The sequence below is a fragment of the Stenella coeruleoalba genome (assembly GCF_951394435.1).
Source record: "Stenella coeruleoalba genome assembly, chromosome: X".
NCBI classification, from domain to species: domain Eukaryota; kingdom Metazoa; phylum Chordata; class Mammalia; order Artiodactyla; family Delphinidae; genus Stenella; species Stenella coeruleoalba.
In genome coordinates this window covers 84,330,036-84,354,153 of record NC_137152.1, presented here as the reverse complement: position 1 = coordinate 84,354,153, position 24,118 = coordinate 84,330,036, and the positions used below count along the sequence as shown (strand labels likewise).

The 24,118-nt window shown below is 43.0% G+C and overlaps 1 protein-coding gene across 2 annotated transcripts in view; it reads left to right on the top strand.

Annotated features, from left to right (window-relative positions):
* Nucleotides 1-15,173, top strand: part of LOC307181017 (glycine receptor subunit alpha-4) — a gene marked incomplete at both ends in the record, with an annotated part of 30,852 nt that extends 15,679 nt beyond the window's left edge. Inside the window, 2 exons of one of the 2 annotated variants that reach the window (XM_079911752.1) lie at nt 7,196-7,345; nt 15,084-15,173. In XM_079911752.1, the coding sequence (XP_079767878.1) occupies nt 7,196-7,345; nt 15,084-15,173 (240 nt within the window). Of the gene's footprint in view, nt 1-7,195; nt 7,346-12,752; nt 13,143-15,083 lie in introns of those variants that run through there. The other variant, XM_079911753.1, reaches the window with a different exon arrangement.
* Nucleotides 15,174-24,118: the final 8,945 nt, after the last annotated feature.

Below are 24,118 nucleotides of genomic sequence, written 5' to 3'. Positions count from 1 at the left end.
AAGGAACCTCCATACTGTTCTCCATAGTGGCTGTATCAATTTACCTTCCCACCAACAGGGCAAGAGGGTTCCCTTTTCTCCAGCATTTGTTGTTTGTAGATTTTCTGATGATGCCCATTCTAACTGGTGTGAGGTGATACCTCATTGTAGTTTTGATTTGCATTTCTCTAATAATTAGTGATGTTGAACAGCTTTTCATGTGCTTCTTGGCCATCTGTATGTCTTCTTTGGAGAAATGTCTATTTAGGTCTTCTGCCCATTTTTGGATTGGGTTGTTTGTTTTCTTAATATTGAGCTGCATGAGCTGTTTATATATTTGGGAGATTAATCCTTTGTCCGTTGATTCCTTTGCAAATATGTTCTCCCATTCTGAGGGTTGTCTTTTCGTCTTGTTTATGGTTTCCTTTGCTGTGCAAAGGCTTTTAAGTTTCATTATGTCCCATTTGTTTATTTTTGTTTTTATTTCCATTACTCTAGGAGGTGGATCAAAAATGATCTTGCAGTGATTTATGTCAAAGAGTGTTCTTCCTATGTTTTCCTCTAAGAGTTTTATAGTGTCTGGCCTTACATTTAGGTCTTTAATCCATTTTGAGTTTATTTTTGTGTATGGTGTTAGGAAGTGTTCTAATTTCATTCTTTTACATGTAGCTGTCCAATTTTCCCAGCACCACTTATTGAAGAGACTGTCTTTTCTCCATTGTATATCTTTGCCTCCTTTGTCATAGATTAGTTGACCATAGGTGCGTGGGTTTATCTCTGGGCTTTCTATCTTGTTCCATTGATCTATGTTTTTGTGCCAGTACCATATTTTCTTGATTACTGTAGCTTTGTAGTATAGTCTGAAGTCAGGGAGTCTGATTCCTCCAGCTCCGTTTTTTTCCCTCAAGACTGCTTTGGCTATTCAGGGTCTTTTGTGTCTCCATACAAATTTTAAGATGATTTGTTCTAGTTCCGTAAAAAATGCCATTGGTAATTTGAAAAGGATTGCATTGAATCTGTAGATTGCGTTGGATAGTATAATCATTTTCACAATATTGATTCTTCCAATCCAAGAACATGGTATATCTCTCCATCTGTTGGTATCATTTTTAATTTCTTTCATCAGTGTCTTATAGTTTTCTGCATACAGGTCTTTTGTCTCCCTAGGTATGTTTATTCCTAGGTATTTTGTTCTTTTTGTTTCAATGGTAAATGGGAGTGTTTCCATAATTTCTCTTTCAGATTTTTCATCATTAGTGTATAGGAATGCAAGATTTCTGGGCATTAATTTTGTATCCTGCAACTTTACCAAATTCATTGATTAGCCCTAGTAGTTTTCTGGTGGCATTTTTAGGATTCTCTATGTATAGTATCATGTCATCTGCAAACAGTGACAGTTTTACTTCTTCTTTTCCAATTTGTATTCCTTTTATTTCATTTTTTTCTCTGATTGCTGTGGCTAGGACTTCCAAAACTATGTTGAATAATAGTGGAGAGAGTGGACATCCTTGTCTTGTTCCTAATCTTAGAGGAAATGCTTTCAGGTTTTCACCATTGAGAATGATGTTTGCTGTGGATTTGTCGTGTACGGCCTTTATTATGTTGAGGTAGGTTCCCTCTGTGCCCACTTTCTGGAGAGTTTTTATCATAAATAGGTGTTGAATTTTGTCAAATCTTTTTCTGCATCTATTGAGATGATCATATGGTTTTTCTCCTTCCATTTGTTAATATGGTGTATCGTATTGATTGATTTGTGTATATTGAAGAATTCTTGCATCCCTGGGATAAATCCCACTTGATCATGGTGTATGATCCTTTTAATGTGTTGTTGGATTCTGTTTGCTAGTATTTTGTTGAGGATTTTTGCATCTATATTCATCAGTGATATTGGTCAGTAATTTTCTTTTTTTGTAGTATCTTTGTGCGGTTTTGGTATCAGGGTGATGGTGGCCTCATAGAATGAGTTTGGGAGTGTTCCTTCCTCTGCAATTTTTTGGAAGAGTTTGAGAAGGATGGGTGTTAGCTCTTCTCTAAATGTTTCATAGAATTCACCTGTGAGAAGCCATCTGGTCCTGGACTTTTGTTTGTTGGAAGATTTTTAATCACAGTTTCAATTTCGTTACTTGTGATTGGTCTGTTCATATTTTCTGTTTCTTCCTGGTTCAGTCTTGGAAGGTTATACCTTTCTAAGAATTTGTCCATTTCTTCCAGGTTGTCCATTTTATTGGCATAGAGTTGCTTGTAGTAGTCTCTTAGGATACTTTGTATTTCTGCGGTGTCTGTTGTAACTTCTCCTTTTTCATTTCTAATTTTATTGATTTGAGTCCTCTCCCTCTTTTTCTGGATAAGTCTGGCTAATGGTTTATCAATTTTGTTTATCTTCTCAAAGAACCAGCTTTTAGTTGTATTGATCTTTGCTATTGTTTTCTTTGTTTCTATTTCATTTATTTCTGCTCTGATCTTGATGATTTCTTTCCTTCTGCTAAGTTTGGGTTTTGTTTGTTCTTCTTTCTCTAGTTACTTTAGGTGTAAGTTTAGATTGTTTACTTGAGATTTTTCTTGTTTCTTGAAGTAGGCTTGTATAGCTATAAACTTCCCTCTTAGAACTGCTTTTGCTGCATCCCCATAGGTTTTGGATCGTTGTGTTTTCATTGTCATTTGTCTCTAGGTATTTTTTGATCTCTTTGATTTCTTCAGTGATCTCTTGGTTGTTTAGTAACGTATTGTTTAGCGTCCATGTGTTTGTGTTTTTTACGTTTTTTTCCCTGTAATTCATTTCTAATCTCATAGCGTTGTGGTCAGAAAAGATGCTTGATATGATTTCAATTTTCTTAAATTTACTGAGGCTTGATTTGTGACCCAAGATGTGATCTATCCTGGAGAATGTTCTGTGTGCACTTGAGAAGAAAGTGTAATCTGCTGTTTTTGGATGGAATGTCCTATAAATATCAAGTAAATCTATCTGGTCTATTGTGTCACTTAAAGCTTCTGTTTCCTTATTTATTTTCATTTTGGATGATCTGTCCATTGGTGTAAGTGAGGTGTTAAAGTCCCCAACTATTATTGTGTTACTGTCGATTTCCTCTTTTATAGCTGTTAGCAGTTGCCTTATGTATTGAGGTGCTCCTATGTTGTGTGCATATATATTTATAATTGTTGTATCTTCTTGGATTGATTCCTTGATCATTATGTAGTGTCCTTGTCTCTTGTAACATTCTTTATTTTAAAGTCTATTTTATCTGAGCATAGCTACTCCAGCTTTCTTTTGATTTCCATTTGCATGGAATATCTTTTTCCATCCCCTCACTTTCAGTCTGTATGTGTCCCTAGGTCTGAAGTGGGTCTCTTGTAGACAGCATATATATGGGTCTTGTTTTTGTATCCATTCAGCAAACCTGTGTCTTTTGGTTGGAGCATTTAATCCATTCATTTTTAAGGTAATTATCGATATGTATTTTCCTATGACCATTTTCTTAGTTGCTTTGGGTTTGTTTTTGTAGATCCTTTTCTTCTCTTGTGTTTCCCACTTAGAGAAGTTCCTTTAGTATTTGTTGTAGAGCTGGTTTGGTGGTGCTGAATTCTCTTAGCTTTTGCTTGTCTGTAAAGCTTTTGATTTCTCCATCGAATCTGAATGAGATCCTTGCTGGGTAGAATAATCTTGGTTGTAAGTTCTTCCCTTTCATCACTTTAAGTATATCATGCCACTCCCTTCTGGCTTGTAGAGTTTCTGCTGAGAAGTCAGCTGTTAACCTTATGGGAGTTCCCTTGTATGTTGTTTTTCATTTTTCCCTTGCTGCTTTCAATAATTTTTCTTTGTCTTTAATTTTTGCCAATTTGATTACTATGTGTCTCGGCATGTTTTTCCTTGGGTTTATCCTGTATGGGACTCGCTGCACTTCCTGGCTCTTTCCTTTCCCATGTTAGGGAAGTTTTCAACTATAATCTCTTCAAATATTTTCTCTGGCCCTTTCTCTCTCTCTTCTCCTCTGGGACCCCTATAACACGAATGTTGTTGTGTTTAATGTTGTCCCAGAAGTCACTTATGCTGTTTTCATTTCTTTTCATTCTTTTTTCTTTATTCTGTTCTGCAGCAGTGAGCTCCACCATTCTGTCTTCCAGGTCACTTATCCGTTCTTTTGCCTCAGTTATTCTGCTGTTGATTCCTTCCAGTGTAGTTTTCATTTCACTTATTGTATTGTTCATCTCTGTTTGTTTGTTCTTTAATTCTTCTAAGTCTTTGTTAAACATTTCTTGCATCTTCTCGATCTTTGCCTCCATTCTTTTTTTTTTTTTTTTTTTTTTTTTTGCATTACGCAGGCCTCTCACTGTTGTGGCCTCTCCCGTTGCGGAGCACAGGCTCCGGACGTGCAGGCTCAGCAGCCATGGCTCACGGGCCTAGCTGCTCCGCAGCATGTGGGATCTTCCCAGACAGGGGCACAAACCCGTGTCCCCTGCATCGGCAAGTGGACTCTCAACCACTGTGCCACCAGGGAAGCCCCTTTGCCTCCATTGTTTTTCCGAGGTCCTAGATCATCTTCACTATCATTATTCTGAATTCTTTTTCTGGAAGGTTGCCTATCTCCACTTCATTCAGTTGTTTTTCTGGGGTTTTATCTTGTTCCTTCATCTGGTACATAGCCCTCTGCCTTTTCATCTTGTCTATCTTTCTGTGAATGTGGTTTTTATTCCACAGGCTGCAGGACTGTAGTTCTTGCTTCTGCTGTCTGCCCTCTGGTGGATGAGGCTACCTAAGAGGCTTGTGTAAGTTTCCTGATGGGAGGGACGGGTGGTGGGTAGAGCTGACTGTTGCTCTGGTGGGCAGAGCTCAATAAAACTGTAATTCACGGGGCTTCCCTGGTGGTGCAGTGGTTGAGAGTCCGCCTGCCATTGCAGAGGACATGGCTTCATGCCCCGGTCTGGGAAGATCCCACATGCTGTGGAGCGGCTAGGCCCGTGACCCATGGCTGCTGAGCCTGCGCATCTGGAGCCTGTGCTCTGCAACGGGAGAGGCCATAAGAGGCCCGCGTACCACAAAAAAAATAAAACAAAACTTTAATACGCTTGACTGTTGATGCGTGGAGCTGGGTTCCCTCCCTGTTGGTTGTTTTGCCTGAGGCAACCCAACACTGGAGCCTACCTGGGCTCTTTGGTGGGGCTAATGACAGATTCTGGGAGGGCTCACACCAAGCAGTACTTCCCAGAACCTCTGCTGCCAGTGTCCTGTCCCCACGGTGAGCCACAGCCACCCCCCGCCTCTGCAGGAGACCCTCCAACACTAGCAGGTAGGTTTGGTTCAGTCTCCTCTGGGGTCACTGCTCCTTCCCCTGGGTCCCAATGCGCACACTACTTTGTGTGTGCCCTCCAAGAGTGGAGTCTCTGTTTCCCCCAGTCCTGTCAAAGTGCTGCAATCAATTCCCACTAGGCTTCAAAGTCTGATTCTCTAGGATTTCCTCCTCCCGTTGCCGGACCCCCAGGTTGGGAAGCCGGACGTGGGGCTCAGAACCTTCACTCCAGTGGGTGGCCTTCTATGGTATAAGTGTTCTCCAGTCTGTGAGTCACCCACCCACCAGTTATGGGATTTGATTTTACTGTGATTGCGCCCCTCCTACCATCTCATTATGGCTTCTCCTTTGTCTTCGGATGTGGGGTATCTTTTTTGGTGAGTTCCAGTGTCTTCCTAGGGTTTCTCAATCTTAGCACTATCATCATTTTGGGTGAGATAATTTTTCTTTAATGTGTGGGTTGGGAGGGGCTGTCCTATGCACTGTAGGATATTTAGCAACTTCCCTGGCCTCTACCCACTAGATGCCAGTTGCCAGCACCACCCCAAAATTGTGCACCCAAAAATGTCTCCTAACATTTTGAAAGGCCCCTGGTGGGGTGGGGTTGGGGGGAGTCAGCCCTGGTTAAGAACCACTGAGGTGGAAGATTTCTCTAGTGAGACCTGCTCCTTACCTGGAATCTGCAGCAACCTCACTGTCCAACATAGCAGAGGCTGATGAAAAAAGTTGCCTGTCATTAGTCCTACTCCTGCTGGGGAGCCCCATAAGGTGAGCTCAGCTGCTCAAAACAATGTACGGAGGTGATCTGATTGAGGAAGTGAAAGGACTTCATAAACCTGAGCTCTGGCCTCCCTTCTGGTCCCACCCAGCCACAACCCTGCTTCAGGAGAAGTGAGCATTCACTCTTCACAAGGGAAATGGGAGAGAAAAGTACAGTCATCCCTCAGTACCAGTGGGGGATTGCTTCCAGGACCCCCTGCAGATAGCAAAATCAGCAGATGCTCAAGTCCCTTACATTAGGCCCTTCATATCCTCAAACGCAGAACCCATGAATACAGAGGGCTGACTGTACTTAAAGGCTACCAAGGCAGGTAGTAGAGGAGAGCACTAAGGAATGGATAAGCAGAAGCCAGCAGTGCCTTGAAATGAGAGACGCATCCATAGCCGGCGGTGATTTGTACACTCCATTGGGATCCCTGCCCTGTTCTGCTCTTCATTGTAAGACATGAGGCACTCACTCACCACTCAGTTTAAATCCCCACCAGGGTCTCTCACAAAAAACAGCAGGAAAAAAATCACAAGGTCAAGGAAGAATAGGGTTGGAGGAAGGAAAGGAAGGACCTCCTAGTCTGATATTGATACTACAGCCTAGGTAAAGGGCAGCACCACTGAATTGAAAGCCCAGGATCCCCAAGCCCTACTGCTATCTTCTCACTGGGTAATCTTGGCTAAGATTTTTCCCCTCAAGGCCTCCAATGTCCTCATGTGTCTCACATGGGAATAACGCACCCCACCCAATTACCACCACAGCTGTGTTGACCCTAGGAGAGAACAGAAGGCAAACAAATACAGCATTCATGTTCATTGCTTTTTATTGAAGGAAAAGAATCAGAAGACAAGAGTGAAAAGAATAATAAGAAGCAGAAGCAGAAGTAAGGAAAGAAGAAAGAAAGAAAGGAAAAGAAGTGTAGGGAGGAAAGGCAGATGGAAGAGGAGGGTGGAGAGGGCAGAGAGGTGAAGGATGATGGGTAGCCCGATCTCTTTGACATGGGCCTTCAGACAATGGGATATATCATGGGAAGCTTCTTTAAAAACCAGAATAAATTCAGGATAAAACTGAAGAACAGCAGGCAGTTGATATGGGTTGGCAACTCACTGGACAGGCCATGGAAGGACTCCTGGAAAGTTGACTGCTCCATTGGTGGATGTTGCAGGTGTCCTACGTGAAGGCAATTGATATCTGGATGGCTGTGTGCCTCCTCTTCGTGTTCGCTGCCCTGCTGGAGTACGCTGCTGTCAATTTTGTCTCCCGTCAGCATAAGGAATTCATGCGACTTCGAAGAAGGCAGAGGTGCCAACGCATGGTGAGTATAACTAGGGAGGGGCCCACTTCCTTTCTCCTTTGGACTCCTTCCTCCCTACTACTCCTCCCACAAACCAAGACTTGACCTAGGCTGCAAGGACTAGACAGGCAATCAGGACCCTGGATTCTAGTCCCAAGCTGGTCACAAATAAGCTAAGTACTTTAACCTCTTTGATTCTATTTCTTTTTCTGTCCAATGGGACCTTAATTCCTGTAGGGCAGTCTAGCAGACTGATTAAGAGCATGGGCATAGTAAGCACTGAAAAAATGTTAGCCAATATTAGAACCTTGTCAAGTTAGTTAACATGAGATTGCTTTGAGAATAATTAGTGGTTGCTCCTGACTCTCCTCCCACCCAGGAGGAAGGTACCCCAAGTTGTCATATACTGTTTGGTGGTTAAGAATTCAGATCAGGCATTGTTGCCTTTCTAGGGGAGCATTATAAAAGGGTCCCCATAACTAAACTGGAATTGAAAAACCACCACTTGCCTCTTCTGGCTGTTGGATTTCTTCACCTTGATCTTCATTGGGCGCATCAGAGTTGTTGGGCATGAGCTGTTGTTCTCCCTCGCTCTTGTTTGTTAACCCCATTTCTTCTACAGTAGAGTGATCACCTGGGGAAATAGAGCAGGGATTTTGTCATCATGACAACAGAGGCAGTTCTTCCTCCCCACCGTTACCCAGACCATAGGTGCTAGGTATGTTGCCGTGACAACAGAGGTGCCTGGGCCACTCTCACAGAAGCCAGTGCCCAATTATGAGCAAAGCTAAAAGCCTTTGCTGAGCTACATACTGGTCACTTAATCATCAGACACACAGAGCTCTGGCCTGTCATGAGCTCTGACTCCTTGTTTTCTGCCTTATCTGGAGTCTCCAAAGCCAAGCGGCAGGCACATATGACCTCTTGGGGGAGAGGAAACAATGTTCTATCTAAGCCCACTGGCTCTAGCCTGTCGGGGCCACTGTAGCACTAAGGTTCTTCTCTCTTCTTAACATCCCACCTCCCACTTCAGCTGCTCCTGGAGTACCCTTACCATATGTCTGCACTAAAATTATCCTCCGGGATTTCATGTTCCTTGCTAAGGTCCCTTTCTGCTGAGGGCAGGGCTCCTGCCTCATCTAGTGGTTTGTCAGAATTTATCAGTTCTTGCCTGGCTTCAGTCCTTGAGCTGTGTCCTGGGAAACCCGCCCTCTAGTGGATTGATCCATAACTACATCTCCTTGAGTAGGACCGATTCTTCAAGAGACCTAAAAGCCTTCCTATCCAATGCTGAGACTTAGAAAAAATATATGGACTTGGCAGAAGGGCAAGAAAAGTAGATGCACCCTTTTCTAAGCTAACTGTCCCCACCTCCTTTTTAGCTGTGTCAAGCCTGCCCGCAGGTACCAAAATCTTATCTTTATAGGGGTTTTTATCTTGATGCCTTCTCAATGCCTACCTTGGGAAAGAAGAGCAGGCTGCCAACCAGTTCCAGAGTCCTTTTGCCAGTTAGATTGCCTGTGTGGGTGTCCCGGCAACAGAAGACTGCTGCAGTTACTGTAGAGCTACTCCAGGTTGACACTAGTCCCGCCCCCTTCCCTGCACCTCTCCAACCTCCAACTGCCCACAGCCTATCCCCTCCTGGTCATGTATAGGGTGATCCTGATTTCATAATGAAGTCTGTCATAACCCGTGCTCAATATTTGCGAAGTTATAACATCAGCCTGGGCCCTGCTTAGGCACCTGGATCCTGCCTCAAAGTGGACTGGGCTTATGATTAATATAAATAAAACCTGAAAACCAAAACCTGTGCCATTAGTCCTATCCCTTTTTGAGTTTCCTAAAGCCACTGCCATCCCAGAAGAAATGTAGCAGAATCCTAGAGGTCACTGAGCAGGTTGAAAAAGTTGATGCAGGGTTAATCCATTTCTAGAACCTCTCTCTGGGCCCTGCTGTTCCAGCTAGAGCAGCAGTTTTTAGTCTTGAGTGGAGCCCTCTTAAGGGAGAGAGAGAATCCATATGATTTTCAGGGATCCCTTAGTCAAGAACAAGTTAGGAGTATTCTAGAAGCCAGCCAGCTGTTCACCCAGCTCCAGACTTCATTCTGTTCTTCTCAAATCTCTCCTCAACCACCCATCTCCACAGCATGGTGATCTCCTTCCATGTCACGGTCTAAAAATATTGGCTTGGCCAAAAAGTTCGTTCGGGTTTTTGGGCAATCCAATAGCTCAATTTTTTCCCCCAGACATTTCCACTTTGTCTTCCCAGCTAGTCTAGAAACCCCACAGGGAAGAGTCTGTCTCTCCTTTTTTATAATCTCAGCAGGCCCTGGCACCAGGTTCTGGACACAGCAGCCACAGAATCTACTCCACCAACCTTTGCAGGCTGATTGGCAAGGGCTCTCTTTCAAGATGGAAAGAGAAAGAGCCTTACCATTATCACTAGAATAACTTGAGAAATGGAAGAAATTTCAAAATATTGCCAAATCCTCTCAGGCGCTTGATCCCAGAACCCTGCTTGCCTCTTTCCATCCCCCAAGACCCTCCCCCATTCTCCAATTTCCTCTCTCACTTCAATATATATCACTCAATATCTATCCCCCCTTCCCATCTCCACACCGTGCATTCCCGCCTCAGCTTGGTTTTGGAATATCTTTCCTCTCTAGCTCCCCAGCCCTCCTCCCCTATAGATATCTGCCACAGAAATGTTCTATTTCAACAGCCATGGAAGCCACAAAGTGGAGTTTAAGCCTCCACTGTCCCTCACACACACACACACACACACACACACACACACACACACACACACCTCAGAATTTCGCCTAAATAGGTAATACCCAAATCCAGGATCCCCACCCTTGAATTTTAGGCCACTCATGTTTGCTCCCCCAACTACAAGTGGTGCAACATGTTAAAATTAAAAAGAGCCAAGGATGACATTCTATTGGCCATATTTTCTCTCCTGTGTGAAATAGCTTTTTCCAGCCTTGGAATATTTCCCAATAATTCCCTTTAGATTTACTGTGATTGGAGAAAAGGGGAAATAATTAGATCTATAGAAACAGAAAGAGCAGTTGGATTCAACTTTCTCTTTCAGAGATTTTTGCAAACAAATATATTCCATGCTTGTATCCTCTGGCTGGAGAGCTGAGAGGATCAGGATGAGCAGCAGCGAACAGGGAGTCTGAGGGACTCTGAACTGGAAAGCAAAACGAAAAATCATTTTATTTACCCCCTCATTGTTCACTTATGTAGGAGATATTTTGTTTGCCTCTAGTTCTTCATCTATAAAATGGGTCCAGCACAACCTCTCTGGTAGAAACAGTGTGAAAATGAATTACAGAATACAGATGAGGTGAGCCAAGGCCTGTGGTGACAGGTTATGTAAAGAACTTTCAGGAGAGAACTGAGGCTGCCTCACCACAACAACTCAGGGTCAAAGCACCACCACAGGAGTGGATTGCCTCTGGCCTACACATGTACAACTCTCTTCACAAAGACTGGAAAAATCGAGGATTGAATAGCAAGGCTCTCTGGTGGGCAAACTTAGAGAGACCCTTCTCTATGCCAAAGGTGCCACTCTTTCTAAAGGCCGAAGGGCATCACGCCCTTGTGCAGCGGTGGGGCAAGGAGTAATTGCTTTTCCTGCCAAGTACTCTGTAGCTAAGATTCTCTTCTGAGTAGACTCTTCAGTCTGAGATCCTGAGAGGAGGCTGGCTTCATGAGAACAAAGCCGTTCCCTGTCCTTTACTCTGAGGCATGTGGTTCATCAGTCCATTCATTCATTCAACTAATGTCTACTGGGTGCCTATTGGATGCCAGCTCTGTGCTAGGCACTGGGGACACAGCAGTGAGCAAGACCGATGCCCTTTCCCACGTCTGTACTATGAGCCCACAGGAAGCAGAGAAAGAGGTGGAATCTGTTGATAAATCTCTGACCTAAGCTTGTCTGCCTCTGATGCCCAGTGACAGGCTAGGCCTTCTAGTGCTGTCATAATCAAGGCTCACTGGGGCCCACCACACCAACATCTCATCGATTAAACCACTTTTCAGTGGGTTACTATAGCTACAGAGATCTCATTATAAACACCCTATGATGTCCTTCTAACTGCATAGCATGTGTAAAATCTACTTTTATCTACATTTTATGTATATCTGTCACATCCATTCAACATACATGTGCCTTATTCTGTTTTAGTACTGAAAGCCCTAGTCTCAGGAAGCCCTCAGCCCTGGACAAACTGAGAAGATAGTTGGCACCATCCCACAAGGGGGCATTTCACTTCAGGTTATTTCTTACATAGCTGAAGCTTTTACTCCTGTAAACATCAATACTTTACAAAATTATAACCATCTTTGAATGAAGTATTTCTAGGTTTTGGTATATACTTACCTGTCCTCTGTCTAATTTCCAGGCTGTGAACCACTACTTCTGATGGCAGTATGTCCTTTAGAAGTAGCCAAAATTGGGCAGGTTTGGGTTATATAGAAACCAAGAGTAAATAGGCTCTGAGTGGGGCCCTGAAAGGCTCTTATATGAGTAAAGTTCTCTCTGTTAATCACTCAGGGGCTTTGGTTCTCTCTCTCTCTCTCTCTCTCTCCTTTTCCCTCTCCTTCTCCCTCTCCATCTCTCTCTAGATCTCTATCTATCTTTGTGGCCTTACCTTCTGGCTCTCAGCTGTGTTATAGCTACTTAAGATTTTCAGCTGTCATTTATTAGACAAACTTTGTGTAGTCTGCTACATTGCTTAATGCTTATATAAAAATTTACCTCTTCAGTGTTAATGTGTTCATCAGAATGCATATATTGTACATGAATGGAATGTGTATTGGGTAATAAATGTTACCCTAGAAGCACACGTATCTGCAAGAGCATGATCACCTTTACGATAATTCAGATAGCCCACTAGGTTATTTGAAACTTTTGGAATTTTCAGCTTTAAGTCGAGATAAACATTTTTGTTAAGATACTATGTACAAGCAGAATTAATTTTGCAGCTTTTGGAAGTCATTAAAGTCAAGTTCCCAAGTCTAAATATCTCAGCTGTGCTTTCTAAAGGTTTCATTGTTCTGTTTATTCTATTTATTACCCGTCAGAGATAACTTGACATTGAGATGTCCCTCTTGCAGTGAGGTGGCACTTCACTGAGTTTTAGATGGCTCTAAATGATGTTATGCATTTTAAAAAGGCCGCTCGGGGTTTATCTGCAAATGGAATCATAACATATACCATCCATACCACATATAGCTGCTTAACATACATCTATCTCATGAGTAGTTTTGTGGTCATAAAAAAACATGCAGTGGGCCTGTGTACCCAGCCACCCTGTCTGCATAGCACCACCTGAGATATTTGTGTGGACTGGTCTCTATTCCTCTGCCTTAGAGCTGTGACCTCAAATTCTGCCTTTTCTTCCATGTAATTCCAGGAGGAAGATATCACCCGAGAAAGTCGCCTTTATTTCCGTGGCTATGGCCTGGGCCACTGCCTGCAGGCAAGGGATGGAGGTCCAGTGGAAGGTTCTGGCATTTATAGCCCCCAACCTCCAGCCCCTCTTCTAAGGGAAGGAGAAAACATGCGGAAACTCTACGTGGACCAGGCCAAGAGGATTGACACCATCTCCCGGGCTGTCTTCCCTTTCACTTTCCTCATCTTCAACATCTTCTACTGGGTTGTCTATAAAGTGCTACGGTCAGAAGATATCCACCAGGCACTGTGAATAGGAGCTAAAGAGTCCAGCTCTTGGCTTCCTGCTTCCTCCTGGGTGGGCTTTCCCCCTGCATTAGATTCCATCAAAGGCTTGAACAGTTCCTCCCTGATCTCCCACTCATAACTTCAACAGCCAATCCCAAAGCCATGTGGGTCTACAATGCAGGGTGCCAATGGTGGCTTTACTTAGAAAGATGGCTTACCTACCCTAATTCAGATTTTCTCCATACTATCCCATTTCTCATGAGAGTAAGGTTTGGACATGTTCTTGGGGCCAGGATGACCTTCTTCCCTGACAGGAGCTTCTCTGTTTTTCAGTTCTCTGGTGGAGACTATTCAGACCACTGCTACTAGATTCTGGCATTTGTCATCTTAATCTGTACCAATCTTTGCCCTGCCACGTCCCACCCAGAGCCTGACCTTTACTGTGCCCTCTGTACCTTCTACCACAGGCTCAAATAGGGAGTCTTTCCCATCCACAAGTGCTGTCCTGTGTGACCCAGTCAGGTTTCCTTGACTGTGGAAGGAAGGCAAGGGGATAGATTCCCCACCTCTCAGCAAGGTTGGAACAGTCATCGGCTGCACTGGGGTAGGGCATTGCTATATGACCCAACAGAGAGGTCTTCAAGCTTCCTTGGAAGCTCAATACTGTCAGAATGAGGTCAGAAATCTTGGACTCTCAGAGAGACCACCCTTCCAGATCTACCTGAATTTCCTGGTCTCAGAAATATTTGTTTTATTCCCTAACTAATTAACATGGCAGCAGGGTGTGTTTGACTGGTATGGAGTATAAAAAGAGAAAAATGCTTGGTCTTCAAGAAAGTTACTCAGCGATGCTAGAAACCTTTTAAGAAAAGTGAAATCCAAAGCAGTAGGACCTAGGAGGAGTACAATACAGAAACAGTCCTCAGGGAGTCTTCTGTTAGCTGTGCTTTTATTTGTTTCTTCTTTTTCTCCAAAGTCTCTTTATTTCCCAGGACCCCTCATTTCCAACTTGCTCCTTTTAGTGAGCATATAATAGTGCCATGTAACCTCGTCTGGGATAAAGTGGGCTTCAAGGTTCCTAAAGGAGGGAGGAACTAGGTATATAGAGGACCCCTATCCTGGACAAATATTGACTTGGCCAATCTCAGGATGGAGTTGTGGAAGTTAGAAGGTTGGAGTTATTTCTTAATCCTTCTCTTGCTTCCTTTCTCCTTCCACAGTGAGGAGGGGAAGCAGTCAGTTGAAGCTACCAGAAATGTCAGAATAGAGGGGGTGTGAAGGGCTCATCTCAGGCCTGACATACCACTGGGACATGGGGAAGCATGGGCTTGGTACTCTGAGTCCCTTGAAATGACCCACTGTGAAGAACTGAAAAAGGGAAGATTAAAGTGCTGAGCTAAACAACTGGAAGACAGACGTGATCAAATGATCTCTAACATCTTGACTTTTTCTGTGGACCTACAATAATTAACTATGTGAGTCTAATCTCTCTCTCTCTCTCTCTCTCTCTCTCTCTTTTTCTCTCTCTCATCTTCCTCGTTTCCCCTCCCTCCTCTACTCCCTTTCTCAAAACGGTGTTCAAAATGGAAAGTCAATAAATCCAAAGACCAAAGCAAATCCTATAGTCAAACCAAGAGCTCAGCTTCTTTCCCCCTTTTTTTCCTATTGAGCTTGGCTGCTTTTTCCTGTTCACTGAGATACTCTTCTTGTCTCTTGGCTTTGAGGAGAGCATTCTGGGCTGATCAGGGTAGCTGGACCAGAAATTAACCTTATTGAAAATATTAATTATGACTCTGGTGGCCAAGGAGATTTAAAACTAAAGGACTGGCTAAAGAAAGGAGATTAAATTGAGAGGGCAGAGAATCCCTGTTTTCCCATTTCTGCCCAGGTAGTGCCAATCAATGAGAGGCCACAAGCAATACCCCTTTGAAAGGAGCAGAGAGTATCTCTTTGATACTCTCTATGGTGGGGCTGGGGTGTCAGGCTGCTGCAGCCCGAAGGCGGGGGTAGCGGGGGGGGTGGACTATGGAGATGAGCTTATTGCACAGAGCTCTACTTGTTATAGACCTTGTCCAGATGGGTCAACTGCACAAATCTGCCCTGTTGGAAGTCTCACGAACAATGCTCTGGAGACAGCTATAGCACTGAGCAATAGAGCCTGCCCAACTGGGACTCAGCTCAGGGCATCAGCTGGTGCTGGGAGCCAAAGAAGCCAAAGTACCAGCCAACATAATAGCCCAAAGGAGTTCACAAAGCTACTCAGAAGCAATGCCAGGTGGAAGGTACTCTCCCTCCCCATTGGAGCTAGCAAGTGGAGAAGGGAGACACAGGGTGTCAGAATTCGGTGCAAACAGCTTTCATTTTCCTCACCCTTCCCACACAAGTTTGGTGGGGGGTGCGGGTCTCACTAGAAGTGTCTGACACCTAGCAATCCATTCCAATCATGGAATTCTTGAACTTTGACCCTTCTTACAGTGAGTTGGCAGGAGGCAATATAAGAGACTCATTTGGAGGTCATTTCCATCTACCTCATTCTGATAGTACTCACCGCTAGAGATCCACACTGCTTTCTCCCTGGATCACGTATGAAATGATTTTAAGTTTTAAAACAGTATATTTTCTAAAGGGGAAAAACTTCCTACATAAAGTGTTTTGGTGTTTTCATTAATTCTTAATATTTAATGTCAGTTAAATATTTTATACATATGTTTTTCCAGAGAAAGGGCTTTATTTCTTCAGTTGTTGTTGAGGCTATCAGCGCCTTCATCTTCTCTTCAGTTTGCTCTGCTCTTTGGAGAGCCAGTGGTCTGTCTTCCTCTTTCCTCTCAATCCACTAGCAGGGCCACTTGCTCTCCCAAATTTCACAGTCATACTTTTTTTTTAATTTTCTATGTTGAAGAAAGGTAGTGAATAAAATTTATTCCTTTTACTTTCTCCCATAAGCCTCTTTCCCCACCTGTCACCAAAGAATTGACACTCTTCTAGCTGAAATGTTGACTGTTAACATTATTTTTCCTTTTCACTGAGCCATGCAAATATCCCAACTTAGTCCAGAACATATCACCTCCTAGGAACCTTTACATGTGTCCCCACTTGCCTCTCACCATTCTCAGTTTACTATTATCAATGTTGTAATTATTATTAATATCTTGTCATTTTGGGCTGTCAAAATCTTAAATTCAAATTCACTATGTTGGGATTAAAGATCTTCCTAGGCTGCTTTGCTGGTGAAAAACAAATCAGCCAAACATGGGAACCACCAAGGGGTTAGGAACCCAGCTAGTATTATCCCTTGCTCAATGGAAGAAATGTAGAACAAGCTCTTTGAGGGCAGGGACTGCATCTTACACAACTTTCTAACCCACACAGATCCTGGTACATAGCAATGCTCAGTATGTATATGTAGAATGAAAGCATGACTTTTCATATGACCTATTATATACCACATTTCTATTCATTTGCTTTCCATTAACCTGTTGACCACAGAAAAATAGACTTGGAAGGGAACTTATAAAATCAAATAAAATTTACACACACGTGTGCATGCACACACACATAACCAAGCTGGTCCTTGGGTATAACAGAACCAAAGTTCAGAAGACATCAAAACCTGGTAAATTGCATTACTGAATAAAGAATGATAGCAATCTGAATAAACATTAATAATATTCTAAATAGGAAGACCAGTATCAAGCTATATTTCAAAACCAATCACCAAATGAAAACTCTGGTAGTGACAAGAGAGTCCAGGAGCAAGGATTCTGGCAGTACAACCATCTGCCTCTCCCTGCTCCATATGCTGTCCCACCAGAGAGCCAGTCATCCCTGAAGGGATAGCAATTAGGCTGTTCTTTCCCACCTCACATTCCTTGCTTCATTATACTTCACATCTAGGATAGCGCTTATTTACAGTCTACAAACTTGGACTGGTGGCATCAGAAGAACTTGTTATCAAATCTTAGGCCAGAAGGAGGAAGGACATCTGAGCCAAGGGCTATCTTGCTCACAGAGCATTCTCTTCATGGAAGAACAAAGTACTACTGCTGTCATAAAGCCACCTGAAAAAGTCACATGAGAACTCAGCTATTGCTGCCCCACCTGAGTAGCTCTGTTTTTCTCAGCCTCTCCTTTCACCATGATGCTTTCTACAAATGCCCTGGCTGCATTATACCGTGTACATTACCAAGGAAGTACATGCTCTCGCTCTCAGCTCCCTGGAATAAGGGCAAGTTTTACTATTACTTAAGTTCAGGGAACATTTTGCCTTACAGAGCTGGATCTAGAAAAATGTGCACGTATTGTCTATTTTAATAGCTACATTCATGACAGTGTAGTGATTAAGAGAGTGGCTTTGGCACCAGACAGAGCCTGGGCTTACATTACAACTCACTAGATATGGGTTCTTGGACAAATGGTTTCATCTCCTTCAGCATCAGTTTCCTCCTCTAAGGGTTCATTTGAAGGCTCTGAAAGATCCAGCACACAACAACTATGTGGCCTTGAATAAATCATTGAACGTTTCTCTGATTCAATTTTCACATCTGTTCAATGAAGGCGATAACAGTACCTACCTCATAGGGTTGTTGTGGGAATTATATGTGTTAATGTAGATAAAGTGCTTAACTCAGTGTCTGGCATGTAGTAACTGCTCAACGAAGATTAGCTATTATATGACCAGACCAATCATCGTAGTCTGTCAGACTTTTAGCACATGGACCTGGTTGGAACTTCAGATTGCCATTTTGTGTGTCTCATCTTGCTGAGTCCACACTCACAAAAAAGGTCAAGTGAAAATCACCTCTCTTTTATATTTTCAGTCTCTTTGCTGTAACTGGGTTCTTCCTGCTGGCATATAACATGCTTATAAACTATGTAACCACGGCAAGTGGCTGAATCTCTCTGAACCTCAGCTTTTTCAGAGAGAGAGAAGGAGAAGAAGAAGGAGGAGGAGGAGGAGGAGGAAGAGGAGAAGGAGGAGAGGGGGAGAGGGAGGAACAAAAGGGGAGGAGAGGGGAGACAGGGAAAGTCTCTCCCATTCAAAATGAAAAATAAAAGTAAAAACTACCCTCTATTTGACCCTGAAGTTCTCTCTAGCTATTGATTTATTGCCCTCCTTCCATTCATCATCAAATTTCTTAAAGGGATGTCCTTATTAGACATTTACACACCTCACAGCTACCATTTACTCCTTAACACACTGCAGTCTATCCTCTGCCTTCTTCCCCCTCATTCCATCTCATGTTCCTCCCACTGCCTTCCTATTTGCTGTGTGTCAGGTCAACATTTTTCTGTCCTAATCTTTCATAACTTCCTGTAACATCTGTCAGAGCTGTCACACCTTCTTTGAAATTTTCTTCTCCCTTGGCTTTAGTTCTCCAGTTTCCTCTCTCAGCCCTCTGAGAGGGCTGGTCATTGCTTCTTGCTGTTCTCATACTCCAGTATTTCATCTTTGGCTGTTTGCACGCCTACTGCTTGGCTGTTCTCAACTATTTCCGTGGCTGTGATAACCTGTATGCTGATGATTCTCAAATTTCTATCTTCAGTTCTGAATCTCCACAGCTCTAGTCTTATTTTCCAATTCTCTGTTGAACATTCCGACCTGGGTGCCCACAAGGACCTCAAACTCAACATGTCAAGAGCCAAGCAGCTCAGAATCTCCTTCAAGCTTCCTCCTCCATTCTTCCAAATCTTCGTGAGTGGCACTTCCACCTACCCAGTCACCTAAGCCAGAAACCTGGGAGGCAGCCTTGACAACTCCTTCTTCCACGACCCTCAGATCAAATCAATCACCAAGTCCTGTTGAGTCTACCTTTCAAATATTTCTGAAATCTGTCCCTCCTTTTCTATCCTCCTGGATCTCATTTTGTCTCAGCTTTTGATTCCAGTATGATTTCCTATCCTCCACACTAGTGCCAATTTGACCTTTCTAAAACAGAAATCTTTGGGAAACTCTTCCTTGCTTTTCATCCTTCAATAGCTCCCTATTATCTTCAGGAAAGAGGCCACATTCCTTAAACTGACCTCCAAGAGATTTTCTGCTCTGGCCCCAGCCAGCGCCTCCAGCCTCTTCTCTCGTCACTCCCTCGCCCCTCTAAATGCAAGCTGCATTTGACCAAGCTGATCCACCCACAGATCCCTGAACCCAATGACTCATCCTGTCTAATGCTCTGTGCCTTTGCACATGCTGTTCCCTAGCCCTCCTCTGACCTCTTCCACCTGAGGTACCCCTACTCATCCATCAAGACTCTAACCAGATATCACATTTTCACGCAAACTCTAGTGACAACCCCAACATCCAGATTTGGGTTCTCCAATAATGCCTTGTACATAGCTCTATATTTGTACTTGAGAGATTATATAGAGTTTTTTTTTTTCTGTTTCCCTCACACACAAATATGAGTTTTAAGTAAAGAATTAAAATGTATTTATCTTTCAATTCCTCATAACAAGCTCAGAGCATGAAATGAATTAGTTTTTGCTAGCTAATTTTTTAAGTAGTGAGCACTTAAAGTTTTAAAATTAAAAACATTTTAAAAATTTTCAACCACTCGATTTCAGCATTAGTTCTCACCAACTATACTTACTTTGCAAGGGTTGTGTCATGAGGGACTATACTATCAAGGTAAAAAGCATCCTTATAATTTTTTCCTTTTCAAAGCACTTAAGTGGCATGTCATCCTCAGAGCAAATCTTTTAGGTAAAATAACTATGTATTCTTGCAAGAGATGAGGAAATGAGGCTCAAAGATACCAAGTGACTTACCCAAGTCTCTCAACGAGTTAGTGACAAAGCCAAAACCCTATTTCTCAGTTTTCCTATTTCTCAGTTTAATGTCTTATTTACTGGGCCAGGAATTTTTAAAGTCAGCTTCAAGGAGTCCTAGAACAGGTAACCACCTCCTCTCCTCCCCTCACATACACACTATTTGCACATTCAGTCAGAGTAACTCTACTTTCAGCTGATATACCTACTTCACCATAATACTTCATTTGGGGTGGGAGTGGGGCAGGAAAGAGAGAGTTTACTGCTGCTTTTATAATTTTGGGGGAAAAAAACTGCATTATCTAAATACAAATTTCAGAGGTAATCCATTTAACAGTCAATGGGTGTTACAACTGTATTATTTGGATACTAGTATAGAAAGACCTTGTGTTTTAAAAATAAGCCAAAATGAAGGGCAGTCATGACAAAGGAATCTAACATTTGGGCATCTTTCTGACTCTAAGCTCCTCCTCAAATTATCAACTTACAGAAGTCCTGAATTCTTATCAGCCTCTCTCCCCTTACACTTACTAACAATGCCTTGTTGACTGATCCGTCTTATCAGTCCTCAATTTAACACTAATCATTTAACACTAATCATTAACTACTTCAGGCAGTGAGAATCACTGTTATAAAGACAGCCTTGACTATCAGGAGGGCAAGAATGCTTGGGAACTTTGGTCACAGCAGCACATTTGCTATCTTGACTGCATTTACCACTATTCCCACACAGAGAAACAAACAATTGGCTCTTTTAGAAAACTAATCTCTCATGGGATTTCCCATAAGGCAACTGGGTCAATGGATCACAATGTCTTAGAATTCTAGATGCTGGCACAATAGAGCTGGAAGGGCCTTCCCAGATCATTTTGTCTTGTCTGCTCATCAGACAACATGGGGACACTGAGGGCCTGATAGGATAAATTCCAGGCCCTAAGTGTAACTCCCTTTTTTTTTGTTTCAAATTAGTTGAAACTGTTAAGGGTAAGGATGGAATAGAAAGTGAGGGACCAAAGTGTGTCATAATTTATTAGTTTCAGAGACTCATTTCTGAGACTGCTCTGACAAGTTGACTACAGCAGATTCAAGGCCAAATGGAATCTGTAGCTGAGGAAAGTGTCCCTGTGATACCATTCAGTCCCCAACCTCTGCCATGTTAGTCTATTTGCTGATACCCACATTAGATGTCCGAAGTCCCCATAGAAAGAGGATAGCACAAATCTTGCCAACACTTAGGATGGTACAGGTGTAAAATGGTGATGCCAAGCTCCAAATTCTACAAACTCAGGGTATCCTTGTCCAAGGTTCTTTTGTGAATTTATTTGTGAAGCCCTTAGTCTTACACTTCTTTTACCCTCTCCCTAATGGAAACATACCTATTATCGCCCATTTGATTAGCCTAAGCTTCAAGCTGTCCTTTAAGGAAGGAAATAATGTGACTTTTCACTAATACATCATTATCCTTCTTTGAAAAATACTCCATTGATTTTGGAGTTAACCTTTCCTGTCCCATCTCTTAGAATTTCAAATTTCAGGTGTATGAACCCTATTCATATAAGGCCACCTAACAGAGTAGAGTAATGAGTCATGGAAATTAATCTCATTCATGTCTATCTGCTACTTATATATTCCTCTCTCTCTGATATCCTTGTGGATTCATTTTCAGGGTAAAGGATTCAAGGGAGAGAGAAAGGGTAAAAACTAATGAATATATCTTCAAAACTTCACTGGCACTATGTTTGATGTTATCTCTCAACCAAGAGATAACCAGTTAGGACTGTATCTGCAAAACAGTATCCATTGCTTCCCTTTACTCTCCCTTGGGGTGGGGTCAGGGGCAGGAATGCACTGCCTCTCTGACATCCCCATTTGTTATGTTCCTAACCACCTGGGAACCAAATCTAAGATGAAAAGGAACCATTCCCTGGCACTAACCTCTACCCAAGGGTGAAGGTGGGTGCTTTATGATGATCTTTGGAAGGTTTCTTGGAGCCACATTTTTGTTTCAGCTCACTTCAGGGGGAAGGCCAGGTCCTCAATTTTTATTGGGAAATCTAATTGCTTTTCCTGTGATTCCTTGAGCTCCTTCACTCTGTTTCACTCAAGGGGTGTACACTGGAGGTCCGTTTGCCTTACTAGGTACAACCTCATAAGGTTAAAGAATGGCTACTGCCTGACTGCCCTTCCAGACAGTCTTCACCCTGCTACTTAGCCTCCTCCTGGAAGGGTGAAAACCTAGTGTGGATTGGCATCCATTCTTTGTGTCTCACTGAGTCCCCAGTTTCCCAGAGGACCAACGCCTGAGATTCAGCTCCTTTGCAGGCTCTTAGTGCCCTAAAAAATCTCCCAAATTGAACCCAGGTAGGGCAAAGTTCTTCAGTCAGCAATTTGAAGGTAGCGACTGAGTGATCAGTATGAGAGGTTCACTCAACTGTGAACCCCATTAAGGTAGGAATAAGGCCTTCTTCATCTGTAGCTAAGAGCACAGTGTTTGAGACAACCGAGATGGGCAATAAATACCAGCCCAATGAACAACTGCACCTGTGAAAGTAAGTGCATTTGGCCCTACTGCTAAATCTCTCCAGTTGGAAGGACCAATGAGTAAGTTTTCTTGTGTTTTTGGAGGAGGGAGTGGTGTAGGGGAGCAGGTAAGGAGGGAGTATGAGTCCACACGATAATTGGGAGGATAGGGTTCAGGGTAAGCTGAGGTTGGAGTTCTCTGGGTATTGTTAGTTTGAACTGGCTTTTTATTTGTTTTGTTTTCTTCAAAAGTCAGTGTTGGACTTCCCTGGTGGTCCAGTGTTAAGACTCCATGCTCCCAACGCAGGGGGCACAGATTCAATCCCTGGTTGGGGAACTAAGACTCCGCATGCTGCATGGTGCAGCCTTAAAAAAAAAAAGTCAGTGTTGTCTAATGATTTCTTCATCCCATAATCAAAAGCAGAGAAAGTTTTTTAAACTGCCCATAGATGTGAGAACAATCTCTTCAGCTGGCTTTTATCTATGAATATTGCCTCATCCCCCTTGGATTCATTCATAAATTTTTGTGGAGCACCCCACAATATGCCAGGCACTGTACTAACTACGAGGGCAACACAGTGAAGAAGAAACATAGCCCCTGCCCTCAGAGGGCTTATATTCTGGTGGAGGAGACAAACTGTTGTAAGTTAGTGGAGAATAGTAAAAGGGAAAAAGTATTATGAAAATATGTAAGAGGGAGAATTGACCTGATTATGGTAGAAGCTGGGGGAAGAGGTGTCATGGAATGCTTCCCTGAGACAGAGACATTTAAGATATGACCTGAGGGGAAAGTGAGAGGGAGGGAAGCAGGAAGGACATAAAAGGAGGGAAAAGAGAACAAAGGGAGTTTTTAAAAGGTAAAAAATGAAACAGATTTGCATTTTGCCAAGAACATTCTGAGTCACAGTGTGGGAAACAAATTGTAGGGAGACAAGAGTAGGACATTACATGAAGATGGCGATGGAAAAAGGGGAATGTAGTGGGTCCAAGGGGAACATAAAGCAAGGGCACTTCACCTGGTCCTGGAGGTCAAAGAAGGCCTCTGTGAAGAAGTGACATTTCAGGTGAGACTTGAAGGCTGGGTTAGGCATGGTGAGGAGCTGGAGGGGGTGAGGAGTTGAAGAGAATCTCCATCACAATAATCTTCTGCTTTAGCCAAAGCAGTCCTCCTTTTTGCTAATGCTTTGGTCTCAACCTGGAATGCCAAGTGCCTTTTCTTTCTAGTCAAATCATGTCTATCTTTCTAGGCCCTCTCAAATCCCACCTTTTCTGATCACATCCAAATATGGCTTCTCTTGCTTCTAAACTCCTATTCCATGTTTGTCACTTAGCGTTTAAAGATACACTATTTAGTGTTGTTATTTAACTTTACACATAACCACAAACTCTGTAAGCTCCTTAAACTTATGAACTGTCTTCGATTACTTTGGCATCACCCAGGGTACCTAGGTCAGTGATGGGCACATAAGGTACTCACTGAATGAATGAATGAATGAATGAGGCACTAGAGCCCCTGCAGGCCTCCTTTAGTAATTCACTATTATCTGTGAAGCTGACAAGGAAAAGGTTTTCTTTCCCTACAAGATTTCTGCTACTTGCATCCAAAGACCTAAGATTTGAAATCAACAGCTCCTTCCCACTGGTCACTGCTTCTCACCCCCCTTCCAATCCCACCCCCTCTCCCACCACCATCTTCTATTGTTTCTTCTGTCTTCTGGTTGTCAGCCAGGATGAGAAAATGGTCTAGCTGTCCTCAGAGACTTACACCAGCCTGGACTGCTCTGCAGTGCCATGAAGGGCCAGGACTTTTGTTTACAG